General features: G+C 41.4%; 1 protein-coding gene across 2 annotated transcripts; it reads left to right on the plus strand.

The window, feature by feature from the left end:
• The first annotated feature begins 453 nt into the window (after positions 1 to 453).
• On the plus strand, positions 454 to 20,169 carry ANKLE2 (ankyrin repeat and LEM domain containing 2). Of its 2 annotated transcripts, none has more exons than XM_055703643.1 (13): positions 454 to 517; positions 4,830 to 5,318; positions 6,276 to 6,467; positions 7,721 to 7,914; positions 8,893 to 9,081; positions 9,279 to 9,401; positions 9,779 to 9,845; positions 10,512 to 10,693; positions 12,122 to 12,228; positions 13,104 to 13,297; positions 14,226 to 14,946; positions 15,500 to 15,631; positions 16,674 to 20,169. In XM_055703643.1, exons 2-13 carry the CDS (start codon positions 4,841 to 4,843, stop codon positions 16,894 to 16,896), a joined length of 2,802 nt encoding a protein of 933 aa, XP_055559618.1. In that variant the 5' UTR covers positions 454 to 517; positions 4,830 to 4,840; the 3' UTR covers positions 16,897 to 20,169. The 2 variants fall into 2 exon arrangements, with proteins under 2 accessions (XP_055559618.1, XP_055559612.1); XM_055703637.1 differs by lacking the exon at positions 454 to 517 and adding an exon at positions 544 to 817.
• Positions 20,170 to 20,261: the final 92 nt, after the last annotated feature.

A 20,261-nucleotide genomic window follows, 5' to 3' on the forward strand; every position in this document is an offset into this window, starting at 1 on the left:
TCATCATGTGAAGCAGCTGGCGGCGCAGGTGTGCTGCTCCCGGGAGGCAGGGCGCTCGTAGCCTAGGGGCGGGCTGGCCTGCAGCTGGGAGCGGGCCCGAGCGCCCTGGGGGCTGCCTCCTGCGTGTCTCCCTTCTCTGCCAGCTCGGCCAAGGCCGCTGTGGTGTTTTGAGATTAATGCTTGGAGTGAGCCTTCCTTCGTGCAGGGCTTGTGCGACCTCCCCCGGCTGAGGGGGGCGGCAAGATCCCGCCTGCCCCGTCCCGGTGGCTGCAAAACGTCCCGCCGGCAGCGGGGAGCGGTACCCGGGGGGTAACGGCAAGCCGCTGGGGGGCGCTGAGTGGGCGGCCCTTCGCGCGCCATCGCCCCCTCCCGCCAGGCGCCGGCAGCGGCCCCCCCTTCCCGCCAGCGAGCGCCGCGCGCGGGGCGGTGCCATCCCGTCAGGCAGCGGGGCGGGGCTGCCGCGCCCGCCCGTCAGGCGGCGGCGGGGCGGAGGGACGGAAGCCGGGAGGCCGCTGAGGTACCGTCCCTGCAGGGCGGGCGGGGAGTGCCGGCGTGCGGGACGTGGGCCGGGGCATGGAGCGGTGGGTCGGGGCCGCCGGGGGCTGGGGCTCCCTGTGGGAAGCCGGCTGCGGCCGCTGGCTGGGCTGGGAGCTCTTGGCCGCCTGCGCGGTCATCGGCGCCGTGGGCTGGCTGCTGCGGCTGCTGGAGAGGAGGCCGGGCGGCCGCGAGGCGCCGGCCGCCATCTGCTCCCCGGCCCCGCTCTCCTCCTCGCCGCCGCTCTCTGCGGGGAGCCGGCGCCGCCGTGGGAGCCGCTCAGGTGAGAGACGCGGGGGGCGGCGGGGGGATGCCTCTGGCCCTGCGGGGGGCCCGATCAGCAGCGGGCAGCGGGCCCCGCCCGGCGAGGCCTGCGGCCGCTCGGCCTCCCGCCCCTCCTGCCGCCGCGGCCCGGGCATCTCCCGCGGGCGGAGCTCGGGGCCGGGCCCCGCCACCCCGGGCCCCTTTGTCATGGGCGCCCCCGCGCCCTGCCGGGGCCCGCTCCCGCGGCTGCGAACGCGCTGTCGCCCCGTTCCTGAGGGATCGGCCTGGTTTCCCCCGCCCTTGCCGCGGCTTTCCCGTAGGTTATTCCGGGTCCGCCTTGCTGGCCCTTCAGCCGCGCAGTCCCTAGCCGTTGGCTAGTTTGGCAACAGGCAGCACAGAGCACCCGATGGCATAGCCACGGCGGCGCTGCCACGGGCAAATCCTGGCAGTCGGGGCACAACCAAAGGCGGGATGCTCTCTCACTTAATTCCTCTCTCGAAAAGAAAAAAAAAACAAACAAAAAGAAGTCTCTTTTGTTACATCACATATTTACTGGAGGATTTAATGAGTAGTGGAATAAAATAACATCACGATCCTTAAAAGTCAGTTGTTCGTTCTCTCGTGGTGGTAGTCTTAATTTTTTTGGAAACAGATTCTGCTGTTTCATGCTGATGTGGTAAGACAAGGGAAAATGCATCTCTTACCCATTCTTCCAGATGTTGATTTGGAAGAAGTCTCAAAAGTGTAGTTGTGAAAGCACTTACTGATGTTTATAAAGCCACTAAAGAAGGTAACTTGTTAGACCTTGTGTGCTGAACCAGAAAAGGTAACTGCATCAGTGGTGGCTGTGCTCTGCATCACTTGAAGTTACATAAAATGCATTTTAAGGTTCAAATAATCAGTTTCTGCACCTGCATGCAGCACATGATTGAAGGACTATCTTAAGACTGGCAGTTGCTCTTTGTCAGGTTTGCAAGCCCTGCCTTTTGTTTTGGACAGATCAGGATAGGTGATGTGGTTAAAAATTAATAAATTTTTATTATCTGTGTCAGCTGAAAACTTGATGTCAGAACACACACATGTTTTGTGAAAATTCTATGTTGTTATTCCAACATTTTCCCTGTTTCTACAGCAAGGTTATTTTAGAAAACTCTCGGCAATAACAGTAGCTCCTAAATCAAAGATTGATTTCTTCACTGTTGGTCTGCTTTGTCATTTCAGTTGTTGATTTAGTTGTGCTTGAGTTACAACGGACACATGAAATAAGTGCTTTTTCTTACATAGATGAGGAAGAAAATCTTAGGTGCTAAGTTCTATCAAAACATGATACCAGAGAAAGCACACTGTCCCGACATTTTTGACTTGACCACAAGCTAAGAAGAAAGATTCTGTGTGTGCCTGCGTATTCTTATGTATGTGAATTACATATATGTAAGGGTCTGCTCTTCGGCAGAATGATGGTGCTGGTTCTGAACCCTAAAAACAGGAGCATGTCCTGAGTTAATTCTTTAAGGTCTTATGTTATGTTGACTCTTGAAGTGTTTTCAGTGGGTTGTTTCTGCAATAAACTCCCTTGCCTCTGATTTTTTTCATCTTTGTTATGTTTTTTTAGTTAAGCAGTCTCAAAGAAAATCCTTACAATAGCAAATTTTGATATTTTTATAATTGACCTCAGGGCCACGTTTTATCCCTTGATTACAACATGCTGGCACCAAATCTATTTTAAAAAAACAGAGGATTAAGAATCCAAAATATGTGAGGAGATCTTTCACATCTCTCTCTGTGGTCTTGTGAGCAAGTCAGATAGTTGTAACAGTGAGGTTGCTTGGAGGTTCAGGAATCATAAGGGAACTAGAATACTCTGGGGAGGTAGCTCAGCAGCATCAGCTGTGGCTTTACTGCAGGTTTTTTTTGTTTTTTTAAGCTGCAATACTCTTCATTTCCCATCATTTCAGTAAGGTTCCTGTTAATATTCGTGAAATATTCAGTGACTGAGGTATGTTCTCTAACCACAAGATGTTTAAAATCGGACAGTCATAAAAAAGAAACAACTCTCAAAGGAAGCAGCCCTCCAAGAAGACAAACCTCCAACTCATGTAACTGTCAAGTTGTAATAATGTTTGAAAACCTACTTGAAGCTTGGTATTAACATATTTTTCCATAGTATTAGAAATGTAATATTTTTGAAGTTAGATTCTAATGAAGATTTTACTTGGTTATATTGACTGTTGCTCAAAGTTATTAAACTGCTCTTTTACTACTGTATAATAATGTTTAAAACTGCTCTGTGTGTTTGGTTTTTTTAATATGTGAAAAATTTAGTTCTTTACCAGCTTGATCCTTGCGTAATTTAAAAGGCAAAATTGTCATGTCTATTTTGTTGATGTATTTTAGCAATACGTGTGGAAAAATAAAGGATTTTGACTATTTGTGAGGCTATGATGAAGATGCAATTTTGGAATTATTTCTGAGTTTGTACACTGAAACAAAATGAGTAATTAGGATTCAGTACTTGGAACGCTGCATCCCTGCTGTGTTAAGGTGCAGCCATTCACTGTCCAAGCCTCACATTAGTGTCCGAGACCAAGGTTCTTGCCCATCAGAGTGGGTGTTCTGACGTGTTAATGACTGCTCGCACACCCTGCTCATAAAGCAGGAGAGCTCATAAATTATGGTCATTCCTCATAACTGCCAGTGCATCCACAAATGATCTTCTGAGGAAATTTGACTTAAAATTACAGGTGATAATGACTTCCTACCTGGGAGATTGCTTCCTCCCTAACGGAGTAAGATTAGGAGTTCTGTTATTCCAAATCTAACGTGATTAAAAAAATAGAAATCGGTTCATGTGGAAAAGCTGCAAATGTGTGTTCTGGTAGTCTTAAGTCTCATAAACTGAGGCTGAAACCTGGAATTGAAAATAAAGTACTAAAAATGCCATATAAGCCTATCCAAACCAGTATAACCCAGAAAAGGGCTGGTGAGGAAGGAAGGGTCAGTTTAAGGAGGGGGTGAAAGCAGGCCAGGAATGTGACAGCCTAGTCGTTCCTGGCCTGAGGCTGTTCTTTCAAACTGGTGTACAGCAGGAAAAAGTCACAGCCTTTGTGGAGACACATGGATGCAGTATCTGATGAAATAACGTTAAAGCTTCCTATGTTCTTGAGCTGCCCAAATCCTGTATTTTTCAGTTGTGTTTTTCACAGTAAGAAATTTTGTGTTGGCATCGCATTGGTTTTAGTATCTTCTTGCTGACCAGTGCACAAGCTGTTAGTGTGTGGATTAGGTGACCTGGGGGACTTCTGGTATCATACCAGGGAGGATTTTCCTTTGAAAATGGAGAAATACTTCTAGCTCCCACTTGTTGTGGGAGAGGGAACTGTGAAAAGATCAGCTGTTCTCGTCTTCTGGTGTTTGCTCTCAAAATGGGGGCTGGGAAACAACATGTTGTGTAAATAGTTCCAGCTTTGTATCATAGCCAGAGGTAGACTCCCATGGTTGCTGCATCATACTTACGCCTTATACTTTTGTCAGGTAGAAGTTCTTACGGAAATAATAGAAAGAGTGTTGTGCTTTTAGCTGTAGGTGTTGCCTAACTGGAATCTCTTACTGGGGCTACCTAGTCGGCATGTTCTTGTATTCCGTGATGTGGACAGATCGTGCCTTTCTTGGCAGGAATCAAGTATTTCTCAGCCTGTCATACATTTTCATGCGTAAATATTCTGGATTAATTTTTGACTTTAAAAGAAATTTGTAAAGGACAAATGAGAATAAAATGTAAACTGTACATATCTTTCAAGTAGTTGTGAGAGGAGGAAAGTAACTCTTGGTGTAAGCCTTACAGCTTAAAAATGTTTTTAATGTGTTGGTTTGAAAAGTATTTTGTCTTCTCTGCAACTGCAATAATCTATTCAGAATCAGAGAAATTGTTATGAGACACTTTTTTCCTTGTTTTTAACACAGTTTTTAAATAGCAGAAAAAAAGTAGTGTTGTTCTTTACAGTTTTTCTCTCTGTCTTTAACCTTTCCTATAGGTGAAATAACAATGGATGCAATATTATCCCGATTGAAGCAGCTCACCCCTGATGAGCTTAGAGAAGAAATTGTAAGAGCAGGACTGAAATGTGGGCCTATTACCTCAACCACTAGGTTTATTTTTGAAAAAAAATTGGCTCAGTCATTGTTGGAGCAGCAAGGAGCGTTGGAGGAAAAAGGATCTGCTGCATCAGAGGAGGCTTCTGGAAATGTCCCATCTGATAGCAGCCAGGCAGAAGCACAAACGGGTTTGAAAACTGTGGCAGTGAATCACAACGGTCATGGAAGCGTTTCCGAAGATGTAGACTTTGGGTACTGTGTAGGTCTGAACCCTCCAGAAGAAGACTCCGTGATGCACACAAACTGTTCAGCTACGGTCTGTGGAGCAGGATGTATTGATTCACAAATTAGTACTCGGAGCCTGTCCAAAGATCCTCCACTGTTCTATGGTGTTTGTCCGGTTTATGATGACATATTGGCAAGGAATGGTAAATATTCATTTCCTTTATTTCCAACGATAAACATTTTACAATCATGTCTAAATGGGTCTTCTGAGGTGTAGAAACAGTTAAACATTCCAGGTGTTCTGCAATAATAGTTGATAGACATGAGGATCCCCTGCTCCGTGTAGCTCAGCTGGAGAAAATTATTTCCTACTGCTACTCTCATAGACAATCCTGTGCCTTTAATCCCTCTCATGAATAAAAAGTAATCCTACAAATAAACAACGGAAGACCTATTTATACTGTCATCAGTTGAAGCTTAAATGATCTTTTCTAACAGATTTTGTACTTTCTTTTCTATCTTCATGTCAAATGCTATCTAGAGGCATCAGTCATTCTTCACATATTGATGAGTACTGCAATAAGGAATTACTAAATTACCTAGTGTCAGTATTACAGTAGTGCATAAAGGATCTTTTACTCTGAGGCAGTGGTAAATATTCTTTCTGATAAAAAGTATATTCAGATATCTTAATTTGAACAAGTTAACATTAATGCAAAAGGAGAGGAAGGAGAAGGATTTGATTAATATCTAAGGTTCTGTGTGGAGGTCTTAATGTTGTGACAGTGGATCACTTACATAGTTGACTGTGGGCGGTAGAACATGGAGAGTAATGCAGGGTGAATAAGCTCTGAGTTTGCATTTCAGTCGGGATGTTAAACACGTGCTTGTTGGAGCTGGCCCATCTGTTCAAAAGGGACATTCAGATACTGATGGGTACAAACAGCCAAACACTGTACACACGTACCACCTGATGTTAGCTGGAGTGTGTAAAATTCTTCTATCCGAGAGAGAAATTTTAGAAGGAGTTTTGATTCTTTTGCCATGTTTGGTAGAGAAACAGTTTGTTGAGGCCAAAGCTGGAAGAATTTTGTAGTCTCTTTCTAGGACCAAATCTGAGATTGTTGGAATAGCTTAACTTTGATTGTACTTTGTTGCAGAGAGAATACATGTTTATGAAGATAAAAAGGAAGCTCTCCAAGCAGTTAAGATGATTAAGGGTTCCCGTTTCAAAGCTTTTTCAAACAGAGAGGATGCTGAGAAATTTGCTAAAGGAATCTGTGATTATTTCCCATCTCCAAGCAAGTCCTCTTTATGTTTGTCTCCAGTGAAAATGGGACCATTTAACAGAGGTAAGTGAGGGTGGTCGTCTGTGTACAGTAGATGCGATATACAGTCTGTTAACTTTTTCTGAGAGAAGCAGCAACAACTTAATAACTAACACACTAGTAACAGCAAAAAATTGCAAGGGTGAAGCATCTTAATAAATGAAGTCCCTTTAGAGTGGTGGTGTTTAAGATAAGCTGTGAACAGATGTTAGATCATAGCTCTAGAGCTTACTCACCACATAAAATTGCTGTATAAATAGATAGGACAACCAATACTTAATTATATTTTTTCTGTGAAATAAGTTAGAAACAGGCAATAAAAAGCATATCTTAATTTTTTTAATTCAGATCTGGTTCTGTTTCTGTATAAAATGATACTGTCACTGGAGAAGTCATCCTTAAAGTTAATTGATGTGCTTTTCCAAGAAAGGAGCACCAAAGTCTAGATACAGAAATAAAAAAAAGAAGTATGTTGGAGCCCTGCTATTTCCTTTGTAAAGAACTTCCACAGAAGTAAGTCAGAGCCCCAGCAACCTATGGAAAGACTGCTTTTTGTGTTTTAAAGCATAAGGTTTGGCCTTCAGTGTATGGTTTCTATGGTCTGTGTTACGATGAACTGGTTACTTTTAAAAGCAGTTGTCATTGTTCTGGTTTGCATGAATTCTACACAAAAAGATGTTGCTATTCTTCTAAAACTGAAATGTTGGTAATGGCCTGCATAGATGTGTTGCTTAGTAGTCCATGATTATATTTGGTAGGATTTGATTTTACTCATGGACTTCAGGTTTTTCAGGTTTAGTAAGACACTGATAAAATTGCACAGTATATTAAAACTGTACTTAATTGTTAAGTCAGTTCGTGAGTTCAGAAGTAAAATGGTAAACACTGATCATATTTCACAGTGTTCCCAGTAGCTAAAAGGACTCAGTAGTCATAGAGCTGCAAAAGCAGTTTTAATATTCAGAAAATTCTTATTTCTTGTTGAATTTTGCTTTTAAGTTTAGATGGAAGCAAGTTGGTAACTAAAATTCACTAGTCCTTACTGAAGTCTGAAACAGTTTTACAAGATGATTAAGTTATATTCTCCTCCCTCCCTATTACTAACTACTAGTATTTTTAAATGTCTTGTCATTGGCCTCAATTTTTTTTACCTCTGTACATTAAAGAGCCCAAAGTTAATACATATTTTAGATTAAAAGCTTATTTTTTGTCTGGGCATGAAAATAGTGATCACTGAGAAGAATGTATCTAGAAACATGTTACTTGTGTTTTGATAGATGGCTTGTGCTCCCCCGAGACTGAAACTGCTAACAAGGAGAGAGCCAACAGTTACAAAAGTCCACGTACTCAAGATCTTACTGCTAAACTTCGGAAAGCTGTCGAGAAAGGAGATATAGCAACGTTTTCAGAACTTATTTGGAGTAACCCGCGCTATCTGATTGGGTCGGGAGACAATCCAACAGTTGTACAGGTAAAAAAACTAAAATGGAAAACCCCAGTTTCTGGTTTAGTGACTCAGCTTTGAGGCCTGACAAGCAGAACTGGAAGGAATGTTGTTTCCTACTCTTCCTTCGGGATACCTTGTCTCCCCTAGTGCAAAGTTTCTGACTGTTCATTGATAGTAGGTGAAAGCTAAGAGAAACACGGCAGTTATCTGTCTTGGGTAAGTCACCCATCATAACTGAGAGCTGGCTTTGCCTCAGAAGAGCTAAAGACTCTAAGTATGCAATTCTTTAGGGGAAGAATAGTTTTATCCAGTAGTGAAAGAATACTCTTGTCTTCATGCAGTATTGATCTCCTCCAATAAACAGAATAATTGTAAGGAACGGGGCAGTGCCTAGGCTGTAACGAGGTGTTCCTACAGCACTGCCTACCTAAGCACCACCATTCCACTTCAAAACGTGCTCTGCATCTGCAGTCCACCTGTAAGGTATTGGTCCGTAGACGCTGGCGATCTTACTTTGACAAATGACTTCTATCAGACCAGCTTTGTGAAGTTGTTGGAATTTTGTATGCAGTATGTTACAGCAAACTGGATTTGATGTATACACACCCATTTTCCTGCTGTTTTTGCACATTGAACTTCTGATCTCCTTTTATTCTGCACTATTTTAATATAGCTTTTTTGCCACATTTTTTTCCCAAGATGTGAAAAAAAGGACTATAGCTGCGTGTAAAAATAATTTTGTTAATTGTAAGAATAATGTAGGTATAAAAATGCATGTCTTTACGATATCATATAATTCACTGTTATGTGAATAGTTCTGAACGTAGTTTTGTAAATATCTTTTCCTGATAAAATATTAAGAAACAAAAATGTAAATGAAAGACTCATTGTGGGAACCTTTGTATTTTCACTGTTAAATCAGTTAAGCGTATGGGTGTAAGAAAGCTGTTTAGATTTCAGTTCATTCTAATGTTTGCCTTTTTTTTTTTTTTTTTTTTCCAGGAAGGGTGTCGGTACAATGTCATGCATGTTGCTGCCAAGGAGAATCAACCTGGTATCTGCCAGTTATTACTGGACACTTTGGAAAATCCTGAATTTATGCGACTTATGTATCCAGATGATAATGACACTATGTTGAAGAATCGCATCCAGTATATTGTTGACCTTTACCTTAATACACCAGATAAAATGGTAAGATTTGAATATTTGCCAGTTTATTAATATTATGGAAACAACTGGAAGGTGTTAAGGATGCGTAAGGGAGAAGAAAAGAGAATAGAAGGGGACATTTCATTTATGAGTTTTGTGGGTCTCAAAATAAAATACGTGGGATTGACTTTATCATGATTCCAAGTGCATGTGAATTTCTCCCTTTTTCCCCTCTGCAGGGATTTGATACTCCACTGCATTTTGCCTGCAAGTTTGGGAATTTGGACGTTGTTAATGTGCTTACCTCACACCCCGCTATTGTAAAAAATCCAAGAAACAAGTATGATCAAACTCCAGCAGAAGTAAGTCTCTCCATGTCCACAACAACCCCCCAAATGTTATGCCTAATCAATATTTTTCAAGTTCAAACATACTGCCTGTTGTTGATAGAAGGCTTGTAGTAAGACACTAGTGTCATCATTAGACTGTAAATCTTTGATTAACATTAAAAATATTTTATGTTAATTGTGTCTGGAGAGAAGTTCTAGATTTTATGATTCACTGCCTTTTCTTGACAGCATACATTTTATGGATGTGGATATATATTAGTGGTTTGTTCTGCTGCACATTAGAAGTACTGGGTAGGGGCCAGTAACGGGACTATTCAAAAAGAACACACATTGCAATTGATTTGAGATTGATGTCTTATGCTTTTTTAACAAACAAATTATATTAACAGGTCGTTTGTGAAAGAAGCAAGAATAAATCTGCAGAATTGAAAGAAAAACTAAAAGAATACTTGAAAGGTCTGTATTCAGTGTGTTGTACTGTATCAGGCCTGTATTTTGCTCTTGGCTGTCTTCTGTTTGCTTTCTGTAGTGTTCCTGGCTGTAAATGGTGCTACTGTACAGTGCTGTGAAAACCAAAGAGGAGCTCTAAAACTGACAAGGGACCTAAAACTTTTTGTCTTGTAAACTACGTGGCCAGAGCCCTTCCTGTGTGGTCACGAGGTTATCCTCATGGCTCTGTGGTGTAGGCACGGCCCTTATTTTGTTCCGCCAGCCTGAAGCAGAAAGTTCAATCTAAAAGCAAACAAAAGACCTTTACAGAGCACGAGATTTATTTGCCCACGCTGGGGAGTCGTGTAATTTCTGTGACACAGAACTTCTCGCTGTTTTGTCATGTGTGGGTTTAGGCATTTGCAAAAGCAGGTTTTGAAATTTGTTGAAGACCCTTAGCGAAGGGATATATGGATCACTGCAGGTATTTTTGTATTTGAGAGGGAAGGGAGATGTACTAAAATACAGTCTGTAAGCAAGCAAGCAATATTGAAACAGTGAGTTTGAATTACAAGTAGTTTTATTCATGAAATAAAGTCAGATGCTTAAGCGCACGGTGTATTGATATTCTAGGAAGAAGCAGCAGGCTAATGTAGCAAAGTTCTTAAGAAAGTTTTGTATTATTTATTTTAGGTCGATACTACGTACCACTGTTGAGAGCAGAGGACAATTCCTCAGCTCCTGTAATAGGTGCGCCGTGGTCACCCGATCAGATAGATGACAGCCCCCAGAGAACTTTACCTAAATATACTGGCAGCCCCAAAGACCCAGTGTTGTCGATAAGAGCTTTCGCAGGCCCCATGAGCCCCTCAAAGGTAAGGAGAGAGCTTTGTACGACTCTTAATGCCTATTTTTATCCTTTTTATTAATGAAGAACCATTAGAAGATCCACGCATGGTTCATTGTGTGGTGTAGTTTGCTCCTGTTACAGATTTTGGAGCCCTTTTTCTTGAAGAGGTGGATCTTCCTATAGAGAAGGAGACACACAGAAACGTGTAAATATATTTTATTGCTGAAAACAGAAACCTCTGGTATCAAAAAGAAAGTTGTTTTCTTTTTCCTATTGGAATCTATTCAAAGAGCACTCTTTGACAGACCTTTCATTGTCTTACAGATAATTGCTCTAACTTGCTAATCTGAAACAAAGGCTTTCCATGTGGCTACGAAACGGGTTTAAAAAATTCTTGACTATGTCTTTATCTCATTTCTAGAAATTGACATTGGATGTTAGAAGCAGTTTATCACCTCTGTTTGTTGAATTAATATATTTTTCTAAATGGGAAAACTGATGACCAGGTAGTAGGTGTTGGGGTGGTTTTGGAAAAGTATTGATTCTGTAGTAGAAAAGCAAACCCTTCCATTTTTAGGAAGGATACTTAGATACCAGTTAAATCCATTATAAACTTACAGGCATTCTTTGACTCCTTTGTTTAATATGAACATGCGGGAAGTATGACAGCTTTAGAAAAGGTGAATAAATGCAGTTGAGGACTTCCGATCGACTGATGCTTGAATTCTTCAGGACTGAGTTTTACCAAATTGCTTAATGCTTTTTCTTCTAAATGAGCTTGTTTGTCAATTCTCTGTTCACCTGACAGAAGTGTAAATAAATTTTATGCTCTGAAAAATTTTACTTAGGATGCAAACAGTGCATGATTTTGATTGCTGACAGATACTTTTAATGTCTGAATGTAATTCTTAGTCATTATTGCTGATTCTTGTCATAGAGAGTTTGGGAGTTTGCAAAAATCCATTAGTTGACTCCCTTTAGGAGGTCAAATTCAAACTTGGAAATAGCCAGAAAAAAAATTCTAATAATGGCAGTAAGCCTGTGGAATTAAATATATACATATAAAAATAATACCTTTGCATCCTAGAAACCAGTGACCATGGCAAAATTACAAGACATACTTCTGTTTTCTGCTGTACACAAATTAAAACCAGGCAGCATTGGCATCTGTACAGTTTACTTTAAGATGGCTTTACGTTATGGTATTACTCTTTTAATAAGTAGTTATGAGATCAAAGTAACCAGTAATACTGGGAGGAGTAACTTTAGATCCAAGATGAGATTTTTCATAGCTAGAGTTGAGCAATACTTGTGGCAGAACTTCAGTTGTTTAGATGAGGATGGCACACAGCTATATGTCTTCTAGACCTATAGGCAGACATTTAGCCAGCACTGAGTTAACTTCATATTCTGTGGGGGTAGGTTTTTTTAATTATTTCTGTTTTTTTTAAAGGCTGAAGAATTTCGCAGGCTTTGGAAGACTCCACCTCGAGAGAGAGCTGGCTTCTTTCATAATGTCAAGAAATCTGATCTGGAGAGGGGTGTCGAAAGAGTTGGAAGGTATCTAAAAGAGTATCAGTATGAAAAATTAGCAACAGTGCAATTGCAAAGACAAATTGCAGTGCAAGAGCAAAAGACTTGTGCTGAGAGTACAGTTACTGCTTACCGATCAGTATCTTGGGGCAAAAGTTACTGGCAGAAATACTTTATGAAGTATATTGTAGTTGGATTTTAACTGTGTTTTTGTGTAAACCAAATGGCTACAATGTGAGACCTAGCTTTATTTCCAAAGCTGAGAAAGCTATTTTAACTGTTACTGATGGTGGGTATAGATAGCTTTTCTCAAACATGGACTTGTAAAATGATGCATAGCCTACTTTTGCTGTCAAATCGAGAGGTTGTCAAAAAGTGCAGAACAAAAAGATCCTAATACCAGTGTGCTGGTCTGTGAAGCTGTGTGTTGTGGTATGTGTCCTTGCTGTTAAAATACCGTGTATCGGCAAGACACAGAAAAAACATACTTTCTTAAAAGCAGATTAGAGTTCTTCCTTTAAAAGAACTGCTCATGTCTTCCTACCTTCTCCCATTCCCACATAGAAAAAGCTGCCGAATGGAGAATCGGTCACATTACGCCTGCATCAGTGGGGGTTCATCTCCAGCTGATGTTTAGATAGTCAGCTTGAAAATAGCAATATGTGTGGTGTTAAGTGTAAGAATAGTAGATTAAATTTGAGCAATGTTCTAGAAGGAACCAGATGATACTGTGTTTGCTAAGGATGTGTACATGGCTTTTGTAGACTGTTGATTGTTGCGAAATTGTGTTGCCTAGTTGCACGTTTGTACTCCTATTAATAGATAATATGTGTTCAGAAAAGTTATTGTCAAACTAATAATTATGTCTTCACAAATGATTCGTTTTATTTTATTTATTGCAGGGAGTTAGCTCATGAACTGGGGTTCCCGTGGGTTGAATACTGGGAATTTCTGGGCTGTTTTGTTGATCTGTCTTCCCAGGAGGGGTTGCGAAAATTAGAAGAGTACCTGAGTCATCGGGAAATGAGCGAAAAGGCTCAGCAAGAAACAGGGGAAAATGAAACCTGCAATAGATATAAAACTCCACATCCTTCTGGTAAGAAAAGGGAAAATGCTATAAACAACAGGTTGTACCTAGGGAGAAGAGGGAGCAAAAAAGCACGGTGCCCAGGGGAAGTAGTATTTCCCTGTTGTGGTTGCTGTTATTAATGTTATCCAAACAGCCTGATTGTGCTATTGAAAAAGTAGCTAACAACACTGCGAATGCAGGAGGATTAGAACAGACCTCGTTAGATGTTCTTTATCTTTCATACAAAGTACTTCATTTGACTGTAGCCCCCAGATGAAATTTCTGTAAGGAAGCCTCTATCTTCAGTATGTCTTTACTCAGAGCACTTGGGAATTTGTCTTGAGTATAGAATTTTGTAATCCACAAATATGGAATAAATAACTTGTTAAAATAAAAGAGTAATTCTTTATAGCTGAGGGTGAAAGACACACTGAACAAAATCCAGGAAAGCTTTTTAGGCCACTGCTTGCCATGTGTTTATGGAAGGCACACGCTAGTCCCCAATCTTTGTGCTCCTTCTCTCCTGTGCGATTCTGGATCTGAAGGGGCTCTGGTTCCGGGATAAACCTGGCCTGCCAGGACCCTGAAGGATAGTCATCGGGCTCGTCGTCAGCCTTTGTGCTTTGAACGAGATACAAACTTAAGCTGTTCTGGACTAGTACCATTTTCCTGCTCTATTCTGCTTCATCATGACTTTGTCCTTTGTTGCTGGTGAAGGACTGAGGTGGGGAGTGTAGGAAATACAGTTCTCAGATGGATATAAAAGGTTATTTGCAAAAAAGGTAGAGCCATAATGCTGTCATTTTGCATTTGTAGCTTTAGTTAGGTTAGTTCATGCTGTTGTGTAAAAAATGTAGAAAGGGCTTCAAGAAATAGCGTAAAGCGTCCTACTTTATTTGATTGGCGTTCTGTTGAAAGTCTTTTTATGTGTTGCTCTTCTTAAAATTGTTTACAGGCAAGAGTAAAAAGTGCTGCAATTCTATTTCTGTTGGCGCATTTTTGGATGAGGAGGATGATGACATGAGCTTAGAAGAAATTAAAAACAGACAAAATGCAGCACGGAATATCAGCCAACCTATTGTGTCCAAAGAACCCAGCATTGACGCTATTGGAGATGCTGAGTGCGATATCTTGTCGATGGAGCGTACAGCAAACATCATAGAGACGTCGGACCACCCCAGGCACTATGAAAAGGCAGCTTCTTCCAGCAAAAATGGATTTTGTAATCCTGTGTCCAGTGAAAGGGTAATTAGTGACAGAACGAATTTGCATGATGGAGATGAATGCTGTGTGTTACCTGTTTGCAATTTAATGTCAGAATTTCAAAGCCTGTCGTTCCAAGAACAAGAGGGTGCTGGAGAAGCCAATAAAATGGCTGGAAAAACTGAGCACAAGAGAATTCTGGCTGAAGGAATGAGTCAGGTGAGAATGCCCAAGGACCATCTGGATAAGACCTGCTATGCAGTTTCTCCGGCAAGTTCTGAGCCAAGTGTTACAGGTGAACCTGGAGAGACCAAGCTAAGGACAGAACAGAGAATACCACTAGAGGAGAGACTGTCCGTGGAATCTGGAATTCGGACTAACGAGGCACAACAACGTCAAGAACTTTCTTCCCAGAAATTTATTTTGAAGGTTTCATCCACAAATGACAATCCTAAGCAGTCATTCCTGCTCGGGTAAGAATTGTCTGCCTTAACATTTATTTGCCTTTTGGTTTCTGTATGCAAAACACAATGTTTTTTATATCATTAACAGCAAGGTTGAGATGATGGGATACTAAGCAACACTAGGTGCGCTCAGCCTTGAATGATCATCTTAAATGCTTCACTGCTTGTACAGTGGCTTGTACAGTTCTCTTGCAACTAGGTAACTGAATACATTCTCTAAAACAGGAGAAGAAAAGTCTTTGTTACCAAACAGTTTCAGTTAGCTTTGCTGTTTACCGTTCATCCGACAGGCTAGTGACTTCGGGATGAGCCTGACTTAGAGTAACAAAGTGTTTACTACACTCTTGGGATATCCTCAGATTAAATTTTCAGAACTTCTATTTTATGAGACTGCTGTCTAATAACGGAGAGTCATTTATGTGTGGGCCTGCAGGAAAAAGTTCATAGAGAAACTGCTTATGGAGGAGCACAGGCAATTTGTTTGCTTATATCAAAAATAAATGTTTTGGGTTTGGGATGTTTTTATGGCCTGAACAAATCCATAGTTCTCTTTATATTCTAGGGAGTGGCCGTCGAAGCTGGACAGCGATGTCTTCGCAGCCATAGAAGCAGTAGAGATCGATCCACAGAAATACCCGACCATTTTCAAATGGAAACAAGCAGTGGAGTCGTACTCCTCCTCTGACAGGCAAAGGTATTTCCGCAAATTCAGTCGAATGAGTTGAAATAAAATCTTCAGCGGGTCAGCTGCAGAACGTTGCTCACAAACCCCTTGTTTTAAATATTCAACTCTTGTTAGCTATTCGTGGTGCCAAGGCTTGCTCGGTCAGGCCCCGTACGCTGTCAGTGCTACCTCTGCCACAGGCAAAGTGACACCCGAGAGTGCTCCGTGTGTCAGGTTTTGACTGCAAAAGTGAGATCTAACAGTAGATACCAGCAGGTCTCTCAAGAGACAGTTATTTTCAAAAGCTTTTCAATAAGCTGTGTGAGTGCATGTCTTTCATAGCTGGGGGTGGGGTGGGGTTTTTTTACCTATTTTTAAAACCCTTGTAAAATATCTTCAGTTTATAGCATGTTTTCTGTGGTGGCTCGTCTTAAGAAATTGCCTCACTTATAAAAGAAAGAACTGATGCTAGAATCAGCCTTTGGTTATTCTGCATTCTTTATTGTCTTAGTTGTCTTGTTCAAGATAAGATTTAGAGAAAAAAGAAAGTTTTTTACAGAAAAGTGTTTTTAATTTAACAAAGGAAATACTTTGCTTTTGAATAAATTTTAGATACTATTTCTCATTGACTTAAGAAAAGCCTGACACTTAATATACAGAAAAATGGTATTACTGCTGTGGCACCCGAACACCGATACTATTTTTAAAAGGCGAGGGGAAGTCGCACTCAGCCACAGCAGCAGCTGCACGCGGACCCAGGTCAGGTCAGCTTCGGCCGCGATGCCCTTTTCTAAAGGGGGCGGTGGACTAAAATTGACCCGTTGCTTCACAAGCGCCCCTTCTTTTCTTAACGGTTATTTTGGGGCAAATGACGTCTTACTGACGAGGGAGCATGTCTGCATGTAACACCGTGCGCTGTCGCTGGTTCTTCTTGGACCCATCTCTTATCAGTTAAGATTTTCCCCTGCTGGTGCATTATTTCTGAGGTCCACCAGCGGTACTGAGCAAAAGCACTGCTCTCCTTATTGCAGCTTTCTTATCAAAACACAAAACGGCTTCTCGTTTCTTTCAGTTGGCCAAGTCCAGCGCTGAAGGCAAGATTTAAGTCCCAAACCATGGCTGCTGGCCTTCCACATGCTTCAGGAAGAAACAGCCCCGTACCAGGAAGTCCAGGAAAATACAGCAGTGCCGCCTCGTTCTCTGCAGACCCTGGGAGTCCCGGGCGCTACAGTCCGGCTTGTGTCAACCACAGGCTGTTAAAACTGCGCCATTTTTCAGAGCCTCCTGCCCACTGAAATACAATTCATCTTCCTGGAACTTCAATTATATTTTCATTGTTAGAGTGGAGGAAAAAACGACAATGTTACTGAAGTGACATGAGGTTTGTATTTGGCTATTTATTTTTCCTCAATTGAGGACAACTGTATGTTAAAAAAAAAAAAAAAAAGAATATATGTCTTTATGCCATATTCAGGATAGATTACTGGTGATACGCAAGAAGTTAGCGACAGTCAGTGCAGTTGTCCAGTAGCTATGAATTAACCCTTGTTGCCAGTAAGGCAACCTTTCCCTAGAAATGGTGGTATTTACTGTCACCAGTTGTCATTATCGTGATGAACCCGTTAGCCCTCAATTGTGTTTCTTCTGCTTGGACAGTCTGGAGGGAGCACCGCACCAGCGCAGGGAGATCCTACGGAGGGAGCTGAGGGCAAGAAGTAAAATGTTCTTCCACTTGCAGGGGGAATGCTCAAGGTGAAAAGCCTGAAACAAAGCCTGGGCGAGGAGGTGACCCATTTCCAGTGCTGAGTGCGAGTGTGAAAACCTGTGTGTAAACAAGGGCAGTGGTCAGAGCCAGCAGGGCGGGCAGACAGTGGAATACACACACACACACACACGCAGTTACATACATGTGTGTACATATGCATATATTTACACAGAAATCCTTCAGTCTTTGCTTGTTCTGAGGATGTTAAAAATGCCGTGATATACTGAGTGCTTTAGTAAAGGGGCACTATAGAAATGACTAGTATTCCTTTAAATGTTAGTTTGAAGATTAAAAAATATGTAAAAATTAGCTGGTCTTTTTCCCACAGAAGCTTTTAACATTAGCAGATTTTAATAGTTATTACACAGAAGCACATCAGCAATAATTTCAGTGAATTTACCAGCAAGATACCTTAACGGTCCTTTGTAATATCTTAGTGGTAGTGACCCATGATGTGGGTCCTTATTTCCTGGCTGTAAAGAGAGAGAGGAGTAAGGACTAAAAATATTTTTATTGAAATCTAAGCTTTTACTATGTCTCTAGTCTTGATGTGGTAATGAGTTTTTGTTACAGCAGTCAATAATTTTATTCTTTAGCCTTCTGTAAGAATGACTTGTTTCGACAGCACGATGCTGAGAGTGAGGAACTCGTTTCAAAACTCAAAGAGTTTTCCATGGCAAGCTTGCAAGGCAGCTGCCAGAAACAGAGGTCTCGGGTGTTGATAGCTCTTTAGTAAAAAAAAAAAAAAAAAAAAAGAAACAAAAAAAAAAAAGAAAAAAAAAAAAGAAAAACCTATCAATGGTTACAAGGTAAATCTGAGGAGAAAATGAGAATGTGCCGAGGCTGTGCTGGTAAGAAGGGCTGGGTTTGCAGTCGGGGCTGGCACACGGTACGCGAGGGAGCCCGCAGCCGCCCTGGGTGCCGCTGGGGCAGTGGGGCAGGCGGCCCGTTCCCAGCGCTGATGGCCTGATGGCCGTTGCATGCTGCAGTGACTCTCTACACAAACTGCACACCATTCAGTAGGTTCCTGATTTGGTACAAACCGAAAAAACTGCACTTAATGCTTTTGCAGGCTTAATAGTGCCTTTTGTAACATAATTTTTTAATTAGATTTTTGTTCTTTTCAAAGTTTTTTAGAAAAAAAAAAGTGGCATCCACTTACTAAGGGCACATAAAATACAGTTTTTCTCTGGGCTTTCTGAACGGAATGTATTTTCATGTGTGTGTCTCTCTCTCTAAGTTTGATTATTTGGTGCGATAGCTCTCCGCTGTGGGAGAGCATTCCTATTTTAGAAATTATTCTTTTTAAAAAAGGCTTACTTAGCTCTTTATAATTAAGCCTATTTCCAATGAGCTGGACATTAGAAAGAGCTCCTTTACACAAATGACTGTCATTCAGTGATATTCCAGACAACTGGCTGGGGGTGCAGGGGAGGGGGGGGGGGTGTCATTCTTTAAGAGAAAAACAACCAGCCCAACCGTAACTGCTGTGTTACCAAGTGTATGGGCTTTTTCGTAAGGGTTTTATTTGGTCAGGGGTTTTTGATGCAGCAGGTGCTGTAGTCTTGAACAACTTTTTTAGCTCCCAAATTCCTACAGTTTTACTTTAAAGGGTTCGTGGTTTTTTTCCTTTGGTTTTGGGGATATTTTTTTTTTAGTTTAGTTTCGTAATTTTTAATAATTTAATGTAAATTATATTTTTGTCATTCTGGAGAAATCAGTCCTATGATGAATAATTGCCTAATACCATGTTAAAGCCAAATCCGTGTGGTAGGGAAGTTGCTGTGCATGCAGCTGCCGTTTTCCACCTGGGTCCCTCAGCTGTCACACGGCACCTTTGCCCTTTTGATTGAAGTTTGTTACAGAGCCAGGAGCCTGATATTAGCACTCTAGTACTTTGTCCTTTTTTACCGTTATTATGCTTTGCTTTCTTTTTTTAATATTTAAATGTATAATACTGGTATGTACATGGACAGACACACACAACCCCACCCCTCCACCCCCCCAGCACCACCACCAGGCCCTTGCCTTTCACTTTGTAAAAAAACTTTGGTTTTGGTTTGGTCAAGGAATTTTTTTTTTAACTGTGTTATATAACGTGCATTAGTCCAGCTGTATTGCATCCTAACAAAAGATTTACTTCAGCTATTAAAAAAACCCCAGCAATTTATGTAGCTATTTGATTGTTCATGATTGCAAAGAAAGCTCTTCCAGGCCGAGCCTGTGGAGAAACTAAATCACATTGATATTGCCTGAATTGTTTTCTTGGCCAAAAGCTCACTTACAAAGGTGCAGGAGGTTAGTTGCGTTGGGGTTTTTTTTAGTTAGCTAAGTGTCATGTTAAAAATACAGAGTTACCCTGCTTTCTATTAAAAAATAAATTAGTAGCTAAAAGTGGCACACTGGTTAGTGTATAGGCGTGGTGCTAAGTAGTTGGGTTGACACCATGACTCTAATTTGTCAAATCACTAATTTGCCCAGGCCTTACTGACACAAATGCAGCGTGTGTGTGTGTGCACAGTGATTATGCCACTGAAGAATAGTCTCAATATGTTTGAGATGGGAAGTCACAATACTGTAAAAGTTATGTATGTACTTAATTTTACATTTCATACTTCCCTCCTACAACTGAAGTGTCACGGGAAGTGTTGTTAATGTCTGTACATGTGCAAAGAAGTGTCGTGTCCCCTCCGGCTACCCACTGATAACCTACCTGCTGGGGGGTGGGGAGTAGAGGGCTGTGTATGTGAGCAGATATGTGTATGCACACACACAAATAAAAATGCACAGAATTTTCATCTTACTATCTTTGGTGCGCCTGTTGCACGGGGTGGTAAGTGACACAGGCCTGTAACTCCTCTCTTGTACACGTTTTCTGTAGATGCTGCTGAACTC

Source organism: Falco cherrug, chromosome 1 (assembly GCF_023634085.1).
Source record: "Falco cherrug isolate bFalChe1 chromosome 1, bFalChe1.pri, whole genome shotgun sequence".
Lineage (NCBI taxonomy): Eukaryota > Metazoa > Chordata > Aves > Falconiformes > Falconidae > Falco > Falco cherrug.

Coding starts and splice junctions, on each gene's coding strand:
- ANKLE2 (XM_055703637.1), top strand. CDS start 574: ATGGAGCGGTGGGTCGGGGCCGCCGGGGGCTGGGGCTCCCTGTGGGAA. Junction 9,402..9,778: donor ATGATCAAACTCCAGCAGAA/GTAAGTCTCTCC, acceptor TTATATTAACAG/GTCGTTTGTGAAAGAAGCAA. Junction 10,694..12,121: donor GCCCCATGAGCCCCTCAAAG/GTAAGGAGAGAG, acceptor TTTTTTTTAAAG/GCTGAAGAATTTCGCAGGCT.